Source organism: Rhinopithecus roxellana, chromosome 17 (genome assembly GCF_007565055.1).
Source record: "Rhinopithecus roxellana isolate Shanxi Qingling chromosome 17, ASM756505v1, whole genome shotgun sequence".
Taxonomy (NCBI): Eukaryota; Metazoa; Chordata; class Mammalia; order Primates; family Cercopithecidae; genus Rhinopithecus; species Rhinopithecus roxellana.
The window spans coordinates 104,486,686-104,511,552 of NC_044565.1; the positions used below are offsets into that span (position 1 = coordinate 104,486,686).

At 40.8% G+C, this 24,867-nt stretch overlaps 1 protein-coding gene across 7 annotated transcripts in view; it reads left to right on the forward strand.

The window, feature by feature from the left end:
* The window catches only part of THADA (THADA armadillo repeat containing), a 349,614-nt gene that overhangs the window by 150,224 nt on the left and 174,523 nt on the right, over nucleotides 1–24,867 (forward strand). For all 7 annotated transcript variants that reach the window (XM_030921220.1, XM_030921218.1, XM_030921223.1 and 4 more), the window contains 2 exons: nucleotides 4,821–4,910; nucleotides 6,923–7,054. In XM_030921220.1, coding sequence (XP_030777080.1) covers nucleotides 4,821–4,910; nucleotides 6,923–7,054 — 222 coding nt within the window. The remainder of the gene's footprint in view (nucleotides 1–4,820; nucleotides 4,911–6,922; nucleotides 7,055–24,867) is intronic.

Consider the following 24,867-nt stretch of genomic DNA (forward strand, 5'->3'; position numbering starts at 1 on the left):
TTTTGCCCAGGTTGCCACATGGAAGGTGTACTAACTAGGCTGCCTGGATTTGTCATTAGGGGAAAGAAAGAAGCATCATGCCAGGAATGCTTAGGGCAGAATCCCAAATTTTCAAAATAGGTTTAAAAAAAGCCCTTCATGCATTTCTTTTTCGTCGTCGTTGTCTTCTTTTTTTTTCTTTTTTGGTGGCAGGGTCTCGCTCTATAGCCTTGGCTAGAGTGCAGTGGCACGATCTCAGCTCACTGCAACCTCTGCCTCCCAGGTTCAAGCAATTCTCTTGCATCAGCCTACTAAGTAGCTGGGATTACAGGCACATGCTACCTCAGCTGGCTAATTTTTGTATCTTTAGTACAGACAGGATTTCACCATGTTGGCCAGGCTGGTCTCGAACTCCTCAATTCAAGTAATCTGCTGTCCTCAGCCTCCCAAAGTGCTGGGATTGCAAGCGTGAGCCACCCGCCTGGCTATTTCTTTTCTCTTTTTTTTTTTTTTTTTTGAGACGGAGTCTCTTGTTGCCCAGGCTGGAGTACAATGGCATGATCTTGGCTCACTATAACCTCTGCCTGCCAGGTCCAAGTGATTCTCCTTCCTCAGCTTCCTGAATAACTGGGATTACAGGCGTGCACCACCAGGCCCAGCTAATTTTGTATTTTTTTTTTTTTTTTAGTAGAGATGGGGGTTTCTCCATGTTGGTCAGGCTGGTCTTGAACTCCCGACCTCAGATGATCTGCTCACCTCGGCCTCCCAAAGTGTTGGGATTACAGTTGTGAGCCACTGCACCCGGCCCCTGCTATTTCTTTATGCTGTTTTAAAGCCTTGAAGTCAATGGAATTTAATTTTTATACATAGTAGTGAAACAGGAAAGGTTCCCTTGCCCCCCTCACAGGGTGTGTGATGGGATCGTAGCTCGGTTCTTCAGTGCCCGCTGCTCAAACCTATAGGGGAACATACAGACAGGCAGGCTATGGGGCTCCCACTCCACAGCAGTGTCTAGGGGTGAATGTTTATGGCTGAAGCCCCAGTGGGTTTGTGTTACAGGGTGTTCTTTCAGTTTAACTGTCCATAGGCAGCTTATGTTAGTCAGCTCAATGAGACCCCCTTGCCTTATCACAAGCACAGAGGGCTTTCTGTATCCCAAGATTTTTGCCTGGGTATACTGGAAGAATTTGATCACATGTCGGCTTGGAGAATTAGTGCAGGGTTTTATTGAGTCAGAGTAGCTCTCAGCAGATGGGGGAACCAGAAGGGAGATGGTTTTCCCCTGGATTTGGGCCACTCGGCGGCCTGTCTCTTCTTTGACTGCCCTGGCCAAACTCCGCATTATTTCGCCAGGTGATGGCCTGCTGGCATGCCGGCCTGCTGGTGCCTGTTGGTATACTCTTGACATCCAGCTGCTTGTGTGTTCCTCCGCCCATGTGCTCCTCTTGACGTCCAGCCACTTGTGTGCCTGCGTGCTAGGGTTTCGGGGGATTTTATAGGCACAGGATAGAGGCATGGGAGGCCAGGGTGGTCTTGGGAAATGCAACATTTGGGCGTGAAGGCAGGAGTGCCTGTCTTCACCTAGGTCCATGGGCATAGGCCAGGGGCGGAGCCTTCACTAGGAACCTGCCCTCTTCCTCCCAGCACTTCCCTGCCTGCTTTCCATATCAGTGGGAGGTTGTGATCCAATTGTAATTTTGTCTGTGTGGATAATCAGTTACCACACTGCGTTTCTCTGTGATCTGCAGTATTAACTCTCACAAATCAAGATTTTATACGTGTATTAATGTATGTCTGCTCCTTTGCTTTCTATCCTATTTTATTGGCTTACTTGTACCCAGAGTCCTTGAGTTTTATGGTATGTTTAGCTATCTGGGTGAGTCCTCCAACCTTATTCTTTTTTAAGATTATCTTTGCTACTCTTAGTCATTGATGTGTCTATATACATTTTAAAATCTACTTCTCAGGGCCGAGCGAAGTGGCTCATGCCTGTAATCCCAGCACTGTGGGAGGCTGAGGTGGGCCAATCACCTGAGGTCAGGAGTTGGAGACCAGCCTGGCCAACATAGTGAAACCCCGTCTCTACTAAAAATATGAAAAATTAGCCGGATGTGGTGGCATACACCTGTTATCCCAGCTACTCGGGAGGCTGAGGCACGAGAATTGCTTGAACCCAGGAGGCAGAGGTTGCAGTGAGTCGAAATTGCAGCACTGCACTCCAGCCTGGGCAACAGAGCAAGACTGTCTAAAAATAAATAAATAAATAAATAAAATGGAGTAAAATCAACTTCTCAGGTCACTTGCAGACACACACACACACACACACACACACAATTACTGTGTTTATTGGAATTGCGTTGCATTTATAATCAGTTTGGGGAGAATGTCATCTTTATAATATGGAATCCTCTAATCTATGAGCATAGCACATCTCCTTTGTTTGTTTGTTTGAGACGGATTCTCACTCTGTCACCCAGGCTGGAGTGCAGTGGCACAATCTTGGCTTACTGCAACCTCTGCCTCCCGGGTTCAAGTGATTCTTCTGCCTCAGCCTCCAGAGTAGCTGGGATTACAGGCATGCACCACCACACCTGGCTAATTTTATATATTTTTAGTAGAGACAGGGTTTCTCCATGTTGGTCAGGCTGGTCTTGAACTCCCAACCTCAGGTGATCCGCCCAGCTCGGCCTCCCAAAGTGCTGGGATTACAGGTATGAGCCACTGCACCCAGCACCACATCTCCTTTTTAAGGCATATCTTTTTTTTTTAAACAACATCTCCCTATTAAAAATATGAAATACCAATGTAGAAAAAAAAAACCTTGATCTCTATCTCACATTATACACAAAAATTAATTTGAAATGGATCATAGACCTCTGTGTAAAAGCTAAAACCATAAAGCTTCTAGAAGAAGACATACGATATGTTTCTTAGGTAGATATTTCTTAAGCCATAGAAAGCATGAATCATAAAAGAAAAAAATTGATTAAATAGTGGACTTTGTCAAAAATTTTTAAATTCTGCTCATCAAAAGACATTATTAAGTAAGTTGGCAAGCCACAAACTAGAAGAATGTATATGCCATGCATGTATATGACCAAGGAAAAGCAACCTATTAAAAATGAGCAAAAATCTTGAAGAGATACTTCACAAAGGGTCATACCAATGACCAAAGCACATGAAAAGTGTTCAACATCATTCGTCGTCAAGGAAATGCAAATCAAATTCATGGGAGATACACCATTGCATACCCACAAGGATGGCTACAAAGGAAGGAAAAACAAAACAACAGCAAATGTTGAAAGGAATATAGAAATCTCCATCAGAAATCTACCTTATTTTTGGGAGTGTAAAATGATGTAATTATTTTGGGAAACTGTCAGTTTCCTAAATGATTAGACATGTGTTACAGTTTTATTCTCAGATATTAATTCAGGAGAAATGAAAACATGTTCTTAAAATGTCTTATATAAGAATTTTATAGCAGTTTTATTCATAATAGTAAAGAAAAAAGAAAACAAAAAGGTAAAGAACCCATGCTTGTCAAGAGGAAATTAATAAACAAACATACAGATTCATGTAGTGGAATACTACTCAACAGAAAAAGAACCAGATTGATATGTTGAATAACATGGATAAATTTCATAAACTCTGTGCTGAGCGAAAAAAGCAAGACAAAAAAATGTATTATTACATTTATGTGAAATTCTAGAATAGACAAAACCAAACTGTGATGATAGAAAGCAAATCAGAGGTTCCTTTGTGGGGCAGGAGTTGGCTGGGAAGGAGCATGGAGGATCTTTGTGGGATGATGGAAATTTTCTGAGTCTTCATAGGGATGTGGAGTATGAGTGCATGTTTTTGTGGGTTGAATGGTACACTTGATCAGAGCATTTTGCTCTGTGTGTAAAAACGTTTCAATTTTTTAAAAGTGTGATACTCTGGATTTCAGTTAATAGGAACATAACACGTAGAGTTGATAAAAATGGGTAGGTTAGGGAATATTTATGTCACCCCTTCAGAGTAATTCTTTAATAGTTACGGAGACCGTATGATCCTAAATGCCATATTTAGCTTGAGCTTTTTGGTCAGTGGTGCAGTCTGAGGAGCTATTTTACTTTCATAGTTCAAGAGAAGTTTTTATAAAGTTGAAAAAGATAATTTTTACAAGTTCAGCAAGGATTGGATTTCCAGAACTTCACATGCCAAGACTGTGCTTCTCATAACCGTACTCCAAACCAGTGGTTCTCAATCAGGGGCCATTTTGTCCCACAGGGTATGTTTGGCAATGTCTAAAGACATTTTCATTGTCATGATTGTTGGGGAGGGGTGTTATGCTGCTAGCATCTAGTGAGTAGAAGCCACGGAGGCTGCTAAACATCCCACAATGTGTAGGATGGCCCCCTGAAATAAAGAGTTATTTGGTCCAAACTGTCATTGGTGCCAGGGTTGGGAAAGCTTGTTCTAGACCTGCCCTTATAACTGAAGCTGAGTCAGTCTCAGTCAGTCAGGTGTTGACTCTATTTATCGTCCAAATCAGTTGTGGAAACTTGGCATTTGCACAGATTACATATTTCTTCCCCGATAGAATTTCGTATCAAATATTTGTAAACACGCATAAATTTTGAGATAAAAGTTCATGGATTGAGAACACTTCAAAAATCAAAATTATCATTTATGTTGATTGTTAAATTCTTAAGATGCTGTAGATTCTGTTTTTAACTGTATTTAATTAAATAGCCAAACAAATAACTGTACTTATCTTCCTTTTTTTAAAAAAGGCTTTATTATCATATCAAAGGGAATAAATGGTAATAACTTTTTTCCTCCTTCTTTCCCAGAATGACCGGGAGAGAGTTTTTCTCTCGTTTCCCAGAACTCTATCCTTTTCTTCTCAAACAGTTGGAAACTGTAGCCAATGCAGTGGACAGGTAAGAAGAGAATTGGGTGGAGCAAAATGAACTCAAGGATGTGAATTGCCTTAGTAAGTGAGATTTTTCCCACTAGGCAACTGTTTTTAATACAATTCTTCCCTTTTTAAAATTTGTTTAAATGTTTTCCTTGAGACAGGGTCTTTCCCTGTCGCCCAAGCTGGAGTACAGTGGTGGCCACCACTCCCTGCCCATTTTTGTATTTTTTGTAGAGATAGGGTTTCGCCATGTTTCCAGGCTAGTCTCAAACTCCTGAGCTCAAGCAATCTGCCCACCTGGGCCTCTCAAAGTGCAGGGATTACAGGCTTGAGCCACTATGCATGGTCAGACTGCTTCCTTGTAATAAAATTGACTTTTTTATTAAAGTACTTTTTTATAATTATATCATATTACTTGGTTCTCTATAGTAAATTTGTACCTGAAAAGTTGTGTAAAATCCTGTCTTTATATTTTAAAAATCCTATTTTATGTTAAATTTTATCAAACTTAATTCCATTTTCAGTGGTATAGAAACTAGGAATCGCATGGTGATTTCTTCTATTATGAATTATTTTCTTCCTATTTTTAAAAAAAATCTGTATTTACATATTGAGTTTGCTTTATGCATACCTGTCGTTTTATATTACTGGCTTGTTGCAACTTACCATTGTGAAACTATAGCAATTAGCTGACTAATATGATCACTTGTATTCAGAAATGGTTCTGGTCTACCTGAGCGAAACTGGCCAGTGTCCTTGGAAACACAGAGCAAAGCCATTACGAGGGCTTCCAGTCTTATAGTTCACCATTGTCTTAAAAATCACATTCTAGCTGGCGCAGTGGTTCACACCTGTAATCCCAGCACTTTGGGAGGCCGAGGCAGGTGGATCACCTAAGGTCAGGAGTTCGAGACCAGCTTGGCCAACATGGCAAAACCCCATCTTTATCAAAAATACAAATATTAGCCAGACGTGGTGGTGTGCACCTGTAATCCCAGCTACTTGGGAGGCTGAGGCAGGAGAATCACTTGAACCCAGGAGGCAGAGGTTGCCGTGAGCTGAGATCTTGCCACTGTACTCCAGCCTGAGCGACAGAAAGAGACTTTGTCTCAAAAAAACAAACACACACACACACACACACACACACACACACACACACACACATTCTAAAGCTGGTAGTGGAATTTTTAGTGTGGACTTCATAAAGCATATGTTTTGTATTTTTCCTATAATTTTGCACTTGGTATGAATGTACACTAATTGTCTGTAATTAGAAAATAAAAGTAATGAATTTTACTTCTGTTTATGATGTATTTGCTCACAATAGTTTATGCAAATGTGCTTTTCTGACATTTAGTGACTGTTCATGCTTTCTTAAATACATTTGGATGTTGAAAGTTTCACATTTCATACCCTGGAACAGGCACCTCTCTACTATAGGAACAATTCTAATTAAAGTAGCATACTCTAATTATGCAAATGATTAGCTTTGAGAAGAGGATCCTGTACAAAAGCCCAATTCCCTGATTTGCTAGCAGTTTTTTCTCATGATGTACATTTGGGAGATAAGAAGTGAACGTGGAAGAAAAAAAAGAAAAGAAAAATGGAAAACTATCCGCTTGATTGTGGAGTCTCACTTTATATACATAATTTTTTTTTTGAGATGTAGTCTGACTCTGTCACCCAGGCTGGAGTGCAGTGGCACAATCTTGGCTCACTGCAGCCTCCGCCTCCTGGGTTCAAGTGATTCTCCCACCTCAGCCTCCTGAGTAGCTGGAATTACAGGTGTGCACCACCACACCCAGCTAATTTTTTGTATTAGTAGAGATGAGGTTTTACCATATTGGCCAGGCTGGTCTTGAACTTCTGACCTCAGGTGATCCACCCGCCTTGGCCTCCCAAAGTGCTGGGATTACAGGCAGAAGCCACCGTACCTGGCCATATACATAATTATTTTATGAGAGAAATGTTTGAAGGAGGAGTGCTTCACTACCTAAATGTGAAATCTTTTATGTGTAATAATTGTTTTTTCAGTGATATGGGAGAACCAAATCGTCATCCAAGCATGTTTCTCTTACTTTTGGTGTTGGAGAGACTCTACCCTTCTCCGATGGATGGTACTTCTTCTGCTCTCAGCATGGGACCTTTTGTTCCCTTCATTATGAGGTAGTGTCATGCTGTGTGGAAATGGTCAAGGTGGGCGTAGAAGTTTTATGGGAATATTTTATCTTGTTCTTATTTTAGAAGCTATCATATATATATATGTATGTATATATAACTGTCATATATATTTTATATATATATATATTTTTTTTTTTTTTTGAGATGGAGTCCCGGTCTGTCACCCAGGCTGGAGTGCAGTGGTGCATCTCAGCTCACTGCAAGCTCCGCCTCCCGGGTTCACGCCATTTTCCTTCCTCAGCCTCCCAAGTAGCTGGGGCTACAGGCGCCTGCCACCATTCCTGGCTAATTTTTTGTATTTTTAGTAGAGACGGGGTTTCACCATGTTAGCCAGGATGGTGTCAATCTCCTGACCTTGTGATCCACCCACCTCGGCCTCCCAAAGTGGTGGAATTACAGGCATGAGCCACCACGCCTGGCCATATTATATTTATATATATATATAAACCTATTGTATATATTATATATAAAACTTTTGTATTTAAGTATTTTTTATATATACATATATATATAGAAAACTATTTTATACACACACACACACACACACACACACACACACACACAATACTTTGGGAGGGATCTTGTGAAAGCAGAGGCTTGGGTTTTCTTGCCATTGCCCCCAGTATTTCAGAGGAAGGTGCTTATATCATGGGTACAGGATCTCATTAGTACCTGTGTAAGTAATGTTTTCCTTGAGCCCTGTCTGCTCCAAGGCAGGTGGGTGGATGGTGTTGATAGAAGATACTCCTTTTGAAAAACATAACCCCGTGTTTGCGTTATTCCTGTGTTGAGCCTGGCCAGCACGGGGCAGGCTTGGTTCTGGTATATATCTTCTGTCCATGGGTTCAAGAGGACATCAGGACATCTGACTCTTCACTCTGGAGGAGTCTGCGAGGCGGTGCAATGGGTGGCATGTAAATGGTAATGCCATGTGGCGTGAATTCCCACTCATCTCTTTCAAGCTTGTAGTACCTGAAAAAAGCCATGAATATAGAGTATTCATGGAATAATAACAGGATTCTCTTCTTTTAGAGCCTTTTACCACTTCTTGTATTACATCTTTTCAGGCATTTGCCATCTTCTGATTACTTTGTTCATTTTGGATCAAAGGCCTAAATATGTAGGCCTCCAAGAAGTATTAAAATTTTATCATGAAAGCTTTCAGAAACCTGTCATATTAATTAGCTCTTACCTTTCTGCTTACCTCTTGACAAAACAGTACCTTCATTTTTGTGTTTCTACCAAAAATTGAAATGGCTTTGGAGCAGAAGGGTAAGAAACCAAACTTAAGAGAGTGTTTCTTATGTATGTGGTGTCCTGGGTTCCACTTCCTTGTTTCACAGAGCTGACTTATGCATTTTAATGTGAAAAACCATTAAACATGAGATTCTGGCATGTGCTTGCTGGAGCTATTTGTTTGCCCCAAGCCCCGCTGTGGCTGTGTTATCTTTGATCACAGAGGTGACTCACGCAGACTGGTTTTTGTTTCCTGATATACAAAGTTACCAATCTCCTTTATCTAGCATTTGGTGATTCATTTTGGGAATTTGGGTGGTAAATTTTACTTTCAGGGGCCTTAAAAATTGTTCTTTCATGAATAACTGGAAAGAACTAAGAAATGTTTTCAGAAAGTTGATGCAAGGAGGAAAGGCATGTGCACAGCATTGCAGTTTACATTAGAAACAGAGATTTGCTTTAGAACCTGTCCTCTGTCTTAAGAATGTTGAATTTGTGGAAGCTTTTTACTACTCAATCTGTCGTTTATTGCATCCTAAAAATAATAAATTACTACATTGAAAGTACCTTTCCAAAATGTTGCTTAGTTTACATATAACCATAATGCTGATACTACTCATTATGTTCAAAGTATCTGTTATATAAAACAAAGATTGCATTAATATAGAAGATTTAAATATTGCTTTGAAGCCAGTGTACTTAGGGCATCATTTGTTAACCTCTAAAAATACAAAGTAAGAAGTTTGCAATCAGTCTGTTCTTCCAAATGAAAATGCTGTGGTTTGTAGTTGCTTTCTTCCAGTAAGTAAGGTGCTCTATGAAGTAGATTCATAGAACATCACCAGCAGCAGAAGTGCCACCAACCAAAATACAAAGCTGTTTTTGTGTAACCGAAAGAGCACATCTGTCACTCCTGACAAACCCTGCACACTTGGGTTCAAATTCTAGCTCTGTAACTGCCTTGCTCTCTGAACCTCAATTTCCACAATGGGCAAATGAGGTGATAACACCTCTTCTCAGAGTCACTGTAACCAAAATGCCCCGTAACAGAAGTACCACCATTGATTCCTTAAGTACAGAGTCTAGGCTCTGACTTATTGAGTGTCCATGTGTGTTATAGAACCGTGTTTCTAAAACTTTAAGATGTAAACATATCACTTGGCGATCATATAAATTCTGATTTCAGTAAATCTGTGGTGAGGCCTGAGAGTCTGACTTTCAAATGGTCTTCCAGGTAACGCCAGTGCTGCTGGGCTGTAGATCACATTTTGAATACCAAAATTAAACTTGGGATATTAAATTTAATACCATCACACACACACGCACACATACAATTTCAACAAGCTAGACAGTAGTAGCTTATTAAAATTGGTTAGGCAATTTAAGGGGTTTGTTAAGAAGTAGATTTTGGGCCGGGCGCGGTGGCTCAAGCCTGTAATCCCAGCACTTTGGGAGGCCGAGACGGGCGGATCATGAGGTCAGGAGATCAAGACCATCCTGGCTAACACGGTGAAACCCCGTCTCTACTAAAAATACAAAAAACTAGCCGGGCGACCTGGCGGGCGCCTGTAGTCCCAGCTACTCGGGAGGCTGAGGCAGGAGAATGGCGTGAACCCGGGAGGCGGAGCTCGCAGTGAGCTGAGATCCGGCCACTGTACTCCAGCCTGGGCGGCAGAGCAAGACTCCGTCTCAAAAAAAAAAAAAAGAAGTAGATTTTGATCCAGGAATGCAGAAAACAAAGTGTTCTGAGTAGAGAAGTCAGTAGGAAGTAGACCAACCTTTGTTGAGCCCCATCTTTCTGCCAAGTAGTGAATTGGGCATTTTGCTTACAGTGACTCTGAGGTGTTATCACCTTCATTTGCCCGTTGAGGAAATTGAGGTTCACAGAGCAAGGCAGTTACAGAGCTAGAATTTGAACCCAAGAGTGCAGGGCTTGTCAAGGGTTTTAGATGTACTCTTTCTGTTACACCAAAATAACCTGGTATTTTGGTTGCCTTTTGAGTAGCCAGTAACTTAGCTACACTGAATGACCTATAGGGTCTGAAATGTATGCAACTGGGAGAGATGAGGAGCCTATATCCACAGTTGGTGCATCTGAGTACAGGCTGTCTTCTGGATATAAATGTAATGTCTCTACCAGTGGTGGGATCTGTTCCTTATTTTGCTTTTCCTGTAGGAAAAGTGGCTGACTGGATTGGTTAACCACGTGTGGCACATGGTGGCAATCGCCTGTGGCTTTAGGATTGGTTTGTGGCCAGATACAGAGGAAGCCTGGCTCTTCTTCCTTGGCCACCTTCTGTGGTGAAGTGGAAGGCCCTAGATTTAGTTAGTTTGGGGTTTCATCAACCTACCACAGGGATAACTCCTGCTACCCCAAAATGTTCACTGGTGAGGTGAACTATAAACAGATTTTTTTAAAAAGAGCGAATGTGATAAAACTGTATGCATTTGATTTAGATGACCTCTGAGAAAATTATTCATGAAGATAGTGAAAGGTTGATCATAAAAGCTATCATTCCTGGCAGTGCTTGTGGTTCTGATTGTGATGAAGAGTGGGCTGTTTTGACTTGGGGTAATAGCTAAAAAGATGGATGGGTGTGTGTACAGTGGATCAACAGTGTTTTATTTTTGTATTTTGTACCATTGTTAAGGGTAATTTATGTACTTGGAAGAGTTCTCATCGGACTCATGGATACTATGAGTTTGGCTAAAGAAAAAAGTTTCAGTTTGTGGGAGTAGTGCAAAGGTTGCTCTGACTGCTAAAAGTGAATTGCACAATGAGAAGAAGATTAAAAGCGCCAATGACAGCTTTTTGTTTCCCTTTGATCCTTGTCTACTTACCTGCTATTTCCTTCCTTTCTGTAAGGTATTTGTAGGTATTATATGTAGTTTTACTCCTTTATCGCATGTTTAAGAGTATGTCTAAGCTTATTTCTCTGTTGATTTTCTTCGTTGATTTAAGTCTTAGAAGTTACTGATTTGGATTTTCCAAAGTTATACATGTATGGCATTATGATTGTTGCATCCTCTTGGGACAGAATTTATAATGTCAATCCCAACATCTTGTATACAACTTTTTAAAAATCCAGTGTATTTTATGTTCTGATGTTGTGCTGCATCCAGATATACAGCCCTTTACCATGTGAATGTGATGCCTTCAATTTAAGACCATTAATTCATTCTTCAGTTCAGATACCACAAAGCAGAGTGATTCGTGCTTTACAAACAACCTTGACTGGCTCTCTGAATGCAGCTCACCAGGGCCTGCTTCTCTGGGCTTTCTAGAGTCTAGAAAGTCTTTTCAGAGGCCAAAAAGTCCCTGGGCATGCATTTCTGAGTTCCCTTTCACAAGCAAGTTTCAAGTTCCAGTTGAACAGCTCTAAGTAACCACATATGCCTCAAACCTAGGACCATTGAGTCCTAAATAAAGACCCAGGAGAACTTAGACGAATCAGGTCTCTGAGTCCTGAGCCTTTGTTCAGGACTCTATCATCCTAGGTTTGAGGCATATGTGGTTACCTAGAGCTCTTCGATTGGAACTTGAAACTTGCTTGTGAAAGGGAACTCAGAGATGCATGCCCGGGGACTTTTTGGCCTCTGAAAATACTTTCTAGTCACTAACTGTGACACTTGGACTAGGCTCTTTACCCTCTCTACACCAATGTGGTTACTTGTATGTATGAGAGTTTCAGTTAAGACGGAAAGTGCCTTCTATTACAGATAACTGAGATCTGATTAATACCTGCAGGAGAAATCCCTTCACTGCCCCCTTTGAGGCACTTTTTAAAGGATCTCTCCTACTTGCAGCCCCCTTTCCCCGTCCCTGCCCACCTTTTTTTGGTTGTTATTTTCACTGCAGATGACTTTAGTACATTTTTTTTACCCCAATCCATTTAGTCGTTGTTCTCTTTAGACAAGTTTTCAGTGAAATCTCCTTTCCTTTTCCCTTCTCCTTTTCTTTCTTGCTTTTTTGGAGAGCTAGGATCCCACTATGTTGTCCAGATGGACCTTGAATTCCTGAGCTCAAGTGGTCCTCCTGCTTCAGCCTCCCGAGTAGCTGGGACTACAGGTGCACACTACTGTGCCTGGCTTGCTTTTCTTTTCTCTGACCTTTTTTTTTTTTTTTTTTTTTTGAGATGGAGTCTCACTCTGTTGCCCAGGCTGGAGTGTGGTGGCACGATCTTGGCTCACTGCAACCTCCGCCTCCTGGGTTCAAGTGATTCTCGTGCGTCAGCCTCCTGAGTAGCTGGGACCACAGGTACATGCCACCACAGGTGCATGCCACCATGCCCAGTTAATGGCAGAAACAACAATTCCTTTTGTGCCAACCTAAATAAGTTTTGTATTTTTACTAGAGATTGGGTTTCATCATATTGGTCAGGCTAGCCTGGAACTCCCAGCCTTAAGCAGTCTGCCCACCTCAGCCTTTCAAAGTGCTAGACTTGCAGGCGTGAGCCACCAATATTGAAATACAAATAGCAATACAATTTTTTTTTTTTTTTTTTATACAGAGCCTTGCTCTGTCGCCCAGGCTGGAATGCAGTGGCATGATCTCAGCTCACTGCAACCTCTGCCTCCCGGGTTCTAGCAATTCTCCTGTCTCAGCCTCTTGAGTAGCTGGGACTACAGGCACCCACCACCACACTCGGCTAATTTTTATATTTTTTAAAATAGAGATGGGGTTTCACCATATTGGTCAGACTGGTCTCGAACTCCCGACCTCGGGTGATCCACCTGCCTCGGCCTCCCAAAGTGCTGGGATTACAGGTGTGAGCCACCACACCTGGCCAGCAATACAATCTTTTTTTTTTTTATTATACTTTAAGTTCTAGGGTACTTGTGCATAACATGTAGGTTTGTTACATATGTATACTTGTGCCATGTTGGTGTGCTGCACCCATCAACTCGTCAGCACCCATCAATTCATCATTTATATCAGGTATAACTCCCAATGCAATCCCTCCCCCCCACCCCCATGATAGGCCCCGGTGTGTGATGTTCCCCTTCCCGAGTCCAAGTGATCTCATTGTTCAGTTCCCACCTATGAGTGAGAACATGCGGTGTTTGGTTTTCTGTTCTTGTGATAATTTGCTAAGAATGATGGTTTCCAGCTGCATCCATGTCCCTACAAAGGACACAAACTCATCCTTTTTTATGGCTGCATAATATTCCATGGTGTATATGTGCCACATTTTCTTAATCCAGTCTGTCACAGATGGACATTTGGGTTGATTCCAAGTCTTTGCTATTGTGAATAGTGCCGCGATAAACATACGTGTGCATGTGTCTTTATAGTAGCATGATTTATAATCCTTTGGGTATATACCCAGTAGTGGGATGGCTGGGTCATATGGTATATCTAGTTCTAGATCCTTGAGGAATTGCCATACTGTTTTCCATAATGGTTGAACTAGTTTACAATCCCACCAACAGTGTAAAAGTGTTCCTATGTCTCCACATCCTCTCCAACACCTGTTGTTTCCTGACTTTTTAATGATTGCCATTCTAACTGGTGTGAGATGGTATCTCATTGTGGTTTTGATTTGCATTTCTCTGATGGCGAGTGCCAGCAATACAATATTAACTAAACATGTGGCAGTAGAAATCATCCAGAGGAACCTATTCAATGGAAACTGTTTTGGTTGAAATATGGAACTCTAGCCAGCAATCACAGCATTGGAAAATACGTTTTATGTATTTTTAAAATATTTAATGGAATCTTTTGATTTTTACCAGCCTTAAAAAAGAGGGAGTTGAGGGTGCAAAAACTTAAGAGTTTGTTGATCCTTTTAAGCCTATGGCATTGGGAAATGACATTGACTCCTTTCCTTTTCCTTGAAAGTTACAAAAATTGAGGGATTATCACTTTGCTTCTTACTGAAATTATGAAGTTGAAAGACCTTATTTTCCATGGCATAGAGTTGAGATTTTTGCAGTAGACAATAGTTGGCTTCTACTTTCATTTGTGATTATAATACTGGAAACTGTTCTTCAAGGCTTCACATTACGTTTCTATCTGCTCTGTTTTCCCAGAATCCTTGTGATGAATAGAGAACAAGTTTGCTTCATAGAGAGATAAATGAGGCAAACAGTGATTAAAATATTGCTGAGAAGTAATGCCCTCATCACTTTCTCTCCACCTCAACTCCTAATCACCTCTCCCTTTGAATGTCTGTAACGTTTGTTACTTAATCTCCTTATCTTGCCGTTCACCATTACTATGCCATTCTGTAATACTCAATGCTTATTCCTGCAAAATAAATCTTACTTTCCTTCCATGCAGAAGCAGCTGTGGGGTTCTTTCATTTGTTTATTTTTTGTTACCTTCCTCTGCCTCGCCCCAGTTTGGGCACAGAGTTAAATTGAGTAACAGAAAAATGAAATTAATTTGAAAGTGAGACTTTTTGTGTTGGATAAGTCTGTGTATCTATGAAGTACTCAGGGGACCTCTTGTCCTACAATATTGGAGCCACATTTTGTATCCTACCAGTTACTATTTTTATGGAAAAGAGGCTCGGCTGGGTTCTGTGTTTTACCTGGACTTTGAGGAGTCTTGGGTTCGAATATGAGCTCTGACGTTTGCTTTTATTGTGACTTCACCTCTCTGACCCTCCATTTCCTTTTCTATCACATTAAGGTATTGAACTGGATGTTACCTGGATTCTCTCTGGCCTCAGGAACCTCTGGCCGCCTTCCTGCACTGTGAACTTGCCTCCTCTGACTGCCTTCCAGTGAGCCACTTTAGAGGCCCACCTTGCAGCTACCCTGTTGCAGGCTTTAGAACCAAATGAGAGGACCCTGGATTGATAAGAATAGAAGTAGAGGGGAGGTGCCATTTTTCTGTTCAAGGTTATGGAATTACAGACAAGCCAAAACATGTTGGGGAAAGCCTCCCAGGTTAACGTAGCATGAATGGAGGAGCCATGTAGGAGAGCAGCCTCTGTGTGTTTCAGGCCGTAGAGCTATATAATGGGGATAATTCTGCTTACAAGATAGAAAATAAAAGCTTCCTGGTTTGCTTATTAAGAAAAATGCTAGCGAGAGGAAGGGGTTGATAGACAGTATAATGGTGATAGAGAGATAAACTTTTTCAAGCCATGCTTTGTCTCTGTCAGTAAGCCCAAAGGAAAGACCCTGAAGTCAGATGTAGTTGAGGCAATAGAAAAAGAGCATTGTGTCCTGTGAGGGAGGACACATCCCTGCACCCAGATGAATGACAGCCTTGGAGGCAAATGAACCCAGTACCATGTCAGTAATTTTTGGGAAAGGAGGGTTGGGAATGTTGTGCCAGGAGCCTACAGAAGGATTTTTCAGAAGAGGGGGTAAAGGCATATTTTATTAGTGACCAGAGAGTTGTGTTGATATTAATTGCTTTTTACTGAATTATTAAATACATCACTTGGGAGTTCTTTGCACTTTATTCGCTGTGCACTAATAAGGATTCCCTAAACATGTCAGAAAATAAGCAGAGATGCTTTCCTAAAGAGTGGTTATAACAGATAACTTTTTATTGTCCCAATTTCCCAAAGTATCTTGAACAGAGTTGCCTGGAGAGAGAGGACAGGAGTCTCCAAGCCTTGCTTATTACAAGTGGAAACACCTGAGAAATAGGGCTTTGCCAGTACTGTTAACATAGAACTTCCTCCCCTGGCCAGCACTCCGCCTGGTCTGTGGTTACTGCTAAATTCCATGAGGTTCAGAGAGGGGAATTATAGGAAAGGAGTATGCTCCCACCCTTCCCCCACTGCCCAGCCATCCTAATCTGCTAACAGTTGTTGGGTGAAAAAAGGGATCTGCTACCCCATCAATCTGTGGAAACCCTGGCCCCTTGGTTTCACTAGTGTGACGTCTGATACCAGGTCAGGCTTGGGACCAGATTGTTGAGGCACAGGTGTTCAGTGCTGCTCAGTTTTCTTCTTTGTTTATAGGCCAAAATTGTAAAACATGTAAATGCCTCCAGTGTTATCACAGGGTATTTGTATATTACAGATACATACATTTTGAAATAAAGCAGTAAAACTCTAATGGTGGCATTTTAGGCCTTATATAGGGAGGATCTAGAAGCAGAGATTGGGAAGTTGTTCCTTAATGCTGGGGAAATCACATTGTTCGGGCAGCTACATACTCTGCCTCCTTTTTACTGTGCCTAGCACTTTATTTGGAGGGCTGTACTCAGGGTCTTCTGAATTTCTGAATTCTACCCAGGGTAGCTGAGGTTTAGCATGTAGCATGAAATTATGTTTTGTATTATGTGTCTTTTTTTTGCAGATAGTTCTGGCATAAAAAGATACCTTATCATCTGTCACCAGTTTTTATCTGTTAGTTCCTAGATAGGGACCTGGCCAACTTCATTTCTGGTGCCAGATCTCTTTAAGACCATTTTCTAAATATGTTTTTGAGCAGAAGGAATGAGGAGTTCACCTCCTATGGAATGCATTGACAAAGCAAACTAGAAAAACAGAACTTGTAGGGACCAGCTTTTCTTCAGTGTTATGTGTTACGCCAATAGGCCAGTTCAGGTCATGTTAGAACAAGTGATTTGATCAGCACACAGTCCCATTCTTAGATGAAATTTCTGACGATGATAATCTGGCCTATTGCTGCCATTCATACTAGAAGTTAGAAGCTCATCAGTTAATTGATTAACCAAGTATTTGTTAAACATTCATTGTATACCTAGCTAGTGTTAAGTCTTGGGTAAGATGCAAAGTAAAGAAAAAGGTCTTTATCCTTAAAGAACTTACCTTCTAGCTAATAAGGTAAAATACATGCTTGTGAACCTGATGTCGTATATATTAACCACTTAATTATATGACATGTACACTAAGGACTGAGGCCTGCAAAGAAGGGGAAGAGCATCAGTGGGTTGGAGAAGTCCAGGAGGCTTTCCCAAATAGCAAGGCAGGAAGAAATGTGGGAGTTGAGTCTGCCATCTCAGGGACTTTTAGAAATCACCCTTGGTGATTAACAAGTCATGTGAGAGGAGTGAAAAGTCAGGGGGAATCCAACAAGGGGAAGATTGTGATGGAGAGTTTTATGATTCATAACTTGGAAGGCATCGTAAAGAGCTCTGCTTCCACTTGAACCAAGGGCGACCCAGGAAATTCACAAAATAAATGGTTTGCTGTTTAACAGGAGAAACCATTGATGGTGCATCTTTGGTAACTTTAATAAAAAACAGTATTTGTCCTGAGTGTTGCATTTAAGTCTTGTGGAAGTAATGAATTGTAGTGGGGAAAAAAATTTACATTTAGTAACACTTAACATTTTAAAATATCTTAACTGTTTTTCCATACAGAACTTTTATTTCCTTGTTCTTAAATTGTTTCTCAAAAATTGTAGCAAAGATGTTCCACAGGCATTTTTAATGCTGAATTAAAGGATTTCACATTACCAAGCCCCAAATGCTGACTGATATAGGCAGTCATCCTACACAGTAGGGAGCATTTTAGATCAAAAATGTATTTTTTTTCTTCCACAAGAAAATATGAATTGGGAAATAGAATAAGAAGGTAAAGATAAATTATAGAAGGCTTCAAATGAGGACAAGGAAAAATAATGATATAGCATGTTTCGGTTAGCTTTCTCTGGCTGGAATAGGTTTTCCCTTTCCCTCTGGGCCTTGGTCCTCACCCTTCTGTTTCTTTCTAGTCTTCTAGTAAAAACAAGCTACATGCGTTACATCAGCTGCTCAGGATACCTTCACCCTCACGTCCTTTTACTTTTTCCTTCCTCACTCACTTTGAACATTGTGACTTCTGACAGCTCGTCTTGCCTCCCTTCTAACCAGTTACAGACATTCTCTTCTTCACCATTTATTCTTCTCTGTCACTTTGTATTGTGATCACTCTTCATCACCACTTTATCTAAACTTCCATTAAGTGTATTTACTGAGGGCATACTTTGTGCCCTTGCCCAATCCAACACCCCTACTCTCATCTCCTCTCATTTGCAAGAGAAGATGTGGAAGCCATCAGGTGTGAGCTCTCTGCATAGAGGTACCCACTCTGCCCACACACAGCCCTCTCCTTTGTTTTATAACCAGGCTCTTGGAAAAGGGGGTCTGGGTTTAGTCTCCACTTTTCCCCTCCTTTAACCCACTGCAGCCTGGCCGCTTCTTCCACCACCTCACTAAACTGCACAAACAAAGGTAAAATAGGAGTGACCTTCTTGTTAAAAAAGCCATTGGGTACTTTTCATTCCTTCTCATTTCTGCTTTTTCTGTGAAGTTTGATGCTATTGCAGACTCCCTTCTCCTTGAGTTCTTTCTTCTGTGACTTCTCTGGCCATTATTTCTTTCTCTCCTTGGAGGGCTCCCTTCCTCCTGCTGCCTCTCAAACATTGGTGCATCTGTTTGTCCTGCCCTCAAACCTTTTCTTTTTCACTTTGCATGCTCTTTCTGGGGTTACTACTCACTTACACTTACCTAGTCCTAAATCTAGAACTCATGTAGAATCACGAGTTCAACTTTCGATTGGACAGCTCCTTCTGCGCGTCCCACACACATCCGAAAGTTGAGAATTTCAGTTATCTCTGCACACTGACGTTTGAGCAGCCTTCTTTTAGGGCCTAGTACAATGTCTGATATCTTGCTCTACCTGGCTAGCTGCAGTCAGGGGACTTCTTTAAGGGAAGCATATCAGAATCAGGACTCAGGGTGTCACAGAGGCTCCTCCCATTGTCAGTGACTGTGTTCATGCATGCCCAGTAACAAAGGAGCATTGGTTTAAAAAATCCGTGACTTGGCGCGGTGGCTTAAGCCTGTAATCCCAGCACTTTGGGAGGCCGAGATGGGTGGATCACGAGGTCAGGAGATCGAGACCATCCTGGCTAACACGGTGAAACCCTGTCTCTACTAAAAAAAAAAAAAAAAAATAGCTGGGCGAGGTGGCGGGCACCTGTAGTCCCAGCTACTCGGGAGGCTGAGGCAGGAGAATGGCGTGAACCTGGGAGGCGGAGCTTGCAGTGAGCTGAGATCCGGCCACTGCACTCCAGCCTGGACGACAGAGCCAGACTCCGTCTCAAAAAAAAAAAAAAAAAATCCGTGACTTCCAAAAGCCCTCTAGTAAGTTTGAAATGATTTGCTTTGCTTCTTACATTGATTATCATCTGTTTGAGGTAGCAAGTAGCAGGTGCTGGTACCTTTCTTTGGAGGCGAAAAGCCAAGGCCCAGAGAGAGTAGACATAATATGCCCACAGTCAAAAAGTGACTGACTCCCTGAGGAGTCAGCGCAAATTCATTTATTCGTTCACTCAACAGATATTTATTGAAAACAATTATGTTTCAGGCACTAGAAATACAGTGGTGAATCAGACAGATACGGTTTTTGGCATAATGAGGTATCCTTTTTGATGATGCTTCTTATCTCTATCTTTTTTGCTCCTATTTTTTTCATCCTGATTAGTGATAAATGATAATAATTAGCAAATGTTTACTATGAGCCAGGCAATATTTTAGGACTTTACACATATTAACTCATTTAATCATGATGACAACACTATCAGGTCATTGTCCTTATTATCACATTCCACAGAGTGGGGGAATGTTGGGCAGTAAGAACTTTCGAAATGTGTCCTACCTAGCTCATACTGCTAGTTAGTGACAAGTCGTGGATTTGAACCCAAACAATCTGGCTCTAGAACCTAGTTGTAGAGTTCTCAGCTGTAGTAGTTCTCAGCATGCCAAAATTAACCTGCAGCTTTACCTAACAAACATTTGGACTTACTTTGCTTTCTTGAGATACTTCCCCCCTTGGGCATTTCGTTGGCAGTAGTCTCATTTTCTAATCTGAAATCAGGAGAAAAGGAAGAAAAACTTGCAATAAAGCTTAAGTGGTTGTGACAGGTTGCTAAATAAAACTGGCTCGACTGAAGTTTTGAGATTCTTGAGAAACACTGAGAATTTCTTACAAAAGAAATTTTCCTTATTGTAGAAAATCATGGGTCATTGCACAGTTATAAGTGTCTTAGTAAAGAGGGAATGTGGCTTGAGGCTAAGAAGCATAAAATCTTAATGAGATTATTTGTGGGCTGCTATTTATGCATAATTTTTAAACTCTTAGAAAATATGTTTTCTATCTGTCTTTAGTATGTCATCTTAGTTTCCTCTGCTTTACATAATTTTGAAAATCTTTAGGGTTGCTAGAAAAAAAACAATAATAGCAAATGTTTACATAAGAATTTAAGTTTAGAGTGTACCTTCACATGTAGTAACTTGATGGTTTCTCTTTTTACTCTCTTATAAACAAAACAGTCATGAGGATATCAATTCATGTAGAAAAATTTTTAAATTGCCAGTGTTTTCTTATGTAGTAATTGTAAACTGATTTGGAAAAAAAGGAAATATAAATCTGTGACGTGTTTACATTACTGAATAGTATGAAAGGAAGGTTTTGTTACTTCAGATTGCATATAATAACTTTAGGAAACTGCTTTAATGGGTAAATAACAATAGTATCTGGTTAAGGTGTTAGTTGATTATCTGTACTTTAAAGGCTTCTGAAGTGGGTTCACACCCACCTTTGTTTGCCAGTTTTATATCTTTTATGTACATAGTGCTATTTCCCACTTTTCATTATTATCCAAAGGTTACCAACCAAAACCTGTGTGGACGGTACATGGAGGATGAGATGTGTCCCTTGGGGTTTTTTGCATTAGGGAAAATACCTGATCTGAGACATTTGTGCCCTGACCACCAGCCCCCCAAGAGATGCCACATTTCTGTCTACTTTAGATGAAAACTCTCAGTCCTACAGTAGGCTGTAGTAGACCTCAGTCTGAATAATCACAAAACCAAAATTAGGTGTGCCCACATTAATGAGATTTTTCTGTTTAGTCTCTGTAGTATCCAGAGCATTCACAAAATATATATGTGTATGAAATCTACAGGCTACTGTATAAATAAGCCTGCTCCCTTTTGGTTATTATAATCATACAGGAAAGAAGCATCTGTTTTAGCAGAAACTGTGGAAAAATATATCTAGGTAGCCCAGGAAAAGTTGAATTGTTACTGAAGGATGTGTCACCACTGACAAGAAAAGAATTTACAAAGTGGTGGGCAGAAAATATTTTCAGACACTAATCTGTCTTTTTGGGTGATGTGTGAGTAGCATTGGTTTGTTTCTTGCTTGAATGTTTATTCATTTTTTTTCCCAGGAGAATCCCTTTTACTCAACTTCTTTCTGGTTTGGATAAAATGAAAAGTAAAATTGACTTAATACTAGTTATAACCTGCATAAGTCTACTGAAGATAAACTTAAGAAATATAATTATTTTTTCTAGTTAAGCTTCAGGGTCATATAATTATTATAATTCAATCATTTATTATCCCCCCCACCCTTTTTTTCCTGCATGATTTAAGACATCAGAATTTAATTTGTAGCCAGAATGAAAACTGGACTTAGGAAAAACTTGAGAAGACTAGAGAGAGATTTGCATTCTGCTGCGTGGTTGAACATGTCTCTAAAGTAGCAGCTTTAGAATGCCATGTCCTGATAGAATTCCCCGTTGAAAATTAGCCAGCAGAGCAGATTCCCTGTGTCCTCCTCCTTGCCTGACCCACTGTGAAGTGTCACGAGGGCCCTAAATGTGAACCTCGGGGGCTCCACAGCCTGACAGAAGAGAACTAGTGTCACTGGGCAATGCATGATCTGGCACAGAAGCCCCAGGCTGTAGATTTTGTAATTGGCCACCCACCCTGGCCCAACCTAGGATAAATATTTCTGAGTTCTAAGTAGGATGAAGAATTTAAATCCCTGTTTTTTCCTGAGTTCTTCCATAACCAATCCATGACATTGTTATGAGATCTGAGTGGAGTGCCCATGTTTGGAGAGGGAATAAAGGGAGCACATTCTGCTGCTACTAATTCATACATACTCCCGTCAACAGTCCCTTTTTCCCTAATGATGCCACTGGAAGGGCCAGATCTGACTCCACTGTAGCCACTGACCCAGACCAGCTTTACCCCTAGGGTAATTGAAACCTGTATTAAATGATTTGACAGGTCATAAGCAGTGCCCTCTGTCCACTTAATTTTCTCAGATGCCTCCTCCATTGTGAGCTAAACCTTGGAGATTTTCGTTCTTTTAGTGTGTGGTTTTGATCCCTTCTAAAATGAACATCTCAGTGGGACACAAATTACTTAAAGTTATTAGTAGTCATTTATGCCATAGTATGAATTAGTTTATTTTTCTTTAGTTTTGACAGGAAGTTAAATAGAATACGTTGGGGAGAAGATGTAGAACTCAAAACAGGCCGGGCGCGGTGGCTCAAGCCTGTAATCCCAGCACTTTGGGAGGCCGAGACGGGCGGATCATGAGGTCAGGAGATCGAGACCATCCTGGCTAACAAGGTGAAATCCTGTCTCTACTAAAAAATACAAAAAACTAGCCGGGCGACGAGGCGGGCGCCTGTAGTCCCAGCTACTCGGGAGGCTGAGACAGGAGAATGGCGTGAACCCGGGAGGCGGAGCTTGCAGTGAGCTGAGATCCGGCCACTGCACTCCAGCCTGGGCGACAGAGCAAGACTCCGTCTCAAAGAAAAAAAAAAAAAAAAAAAAAAAGAACTCAAAACAAAGGGAGAAAGCAAGTTGCCACCTTTGGAAGACTGCAATGATTTCTTTCCCATTAGAATTTGCTCTCGTGTTTTCAGTGAAACAGGGCATCGTGTTTTCCATTTACCTCTACTTTCTGGCAGGGAAAGACTTGGAGTTCTTTTTACGGGGTTGACTCTTTCTTACCCCTTCTAGATGTAGTTCCATTTCCTTTCTAAGATGAAAGCTTGTCTTTGTCCCCTCCCGGAATAGTTCCAAGCAGCAGAACACAGTGAATCCTTCCAGATAAAAGACCCTGCTGATAAAATGCCAGATTGTTATCAGAGAAGCAGTGAGGGGAGTCAAATCCCTACCATTAATTACCTAGTTACAGTTTTGTTTATATCCTGTTCATTTGGGGCATGTTTTCCTTGGACGGTTTCTAGTCTATGTTCTGAACTGCAGTCTGAAGTTTGTAAAAATCCCAAAGGTCAAGGAATAGTAGGTTCCTTATTTTCTGAAAGGTTTAATGGCAAGGAAGAGAAGATCAAAGTTTCTATCTTTCATCTGGAAGGAAATAGACAAATGCTTCATTTTGATGGTTCATTCCTCACCTCAAGCATACAAACCATAGTATGTTGGATGAAATCTGACTTCGAATACCTAGCCAAGAGGTTACCTGGAAATAGAATGACATGTATCTCTGTGAAGCCGTGAGTATCAACCAATGAATGACTAGATATCCATGCATCAAGGCCAGAGTCCAGTTGAATCTAAAATAAAACTTCTTGGTAAATGTACTTGATGCCACTGAACTGTACACTTAAAAATGGTTAAAATGGTAAATTTTAGGTTATGTAGGTTTTACCACAACAAAAATAAATATTACTTGCTTCCTGACAGCTCCAGTACTTCAGTCACAATTGGAAATACAGTTGGACCTCATCCAGTCATTTATGGATTCAACCAACTGTAGATCAAAAACATTTGGAGAAAAAGTAAACACAACAATAAAACATAATGCAAATGTAAAAACAATACTACGTAACAACTTACATAACATTTACATTGTATTAGGTATTATAAGTATTCTAGAGAGTATTTAAGGTGTACCAGAGGATGTACATAGGTTATATGCAAATACTGTGCATACTTTACATAAGGGACTTGAGCATCTCACGGATCCTAGAACCAATCCTCTGAGGATTCTGAGGGCCAGCTGTACAACATGGGTGGGTTGCATGGCTTGCATTATTTTGAATGGGATGGCTGTTGCATATGAAGCATTATGTATCCATTTAAGAACCATGGGACTGTGAGTACCGAATACCTTAATGAACAGAAGAAGATGAAAAGACCATTTTGTCACCATCATATGAACATACTAGGAAGTTTGGGATTGGAAAAGAGCCCTTTCTGTCTTAAAAATGATTGACTCTGAATCATGATAGCCGCCCTCTTTCTACAAATGAAACTGAAGTGGCAATGGGTCTCTTGATGCCTGAAATAGTAGTGCCTAAGGCTTCGATTATCAAATAGTGGTATTGAAATGTTCCACGAATAGAAATGTAGTGTTAGGTAAGATAACCTCATCTGTGGTATCTGGCAGCCATTAAGTAGCCAAGCATATATTTCTTGACCATATTAAATTTATATCTCACCTTATGCTGCTGTATTAGATTCTGTCCAAAACCCAACCCATCTTTGCTAATAAGACTGCTGACTTAGGATTCTTAGGATTCAGCCAGCCCTCTCAGCCTCACTGGTAATGGGGTGGGAGTGGTGGGGGGGTTTTAGGACTAGACTGTTGTGTTTTTCTCATCAAGCCAAGAAACTTCTCAGACCCTGCAAACGTGTTACCTGGTAACATAGCTACAGTATGAATTTTAGGATAGAAAGAAATAAGGGAGGGAGGAGAGAGAAAATAAAGAAAATAGCCCTATGACATAGCTACAGTATGAATTTTTAGGATAGAAAGGAGAGAAGAGGGGAGAGAGGGAAATAAAGAAAATAACCCTATTTCAAATCATGA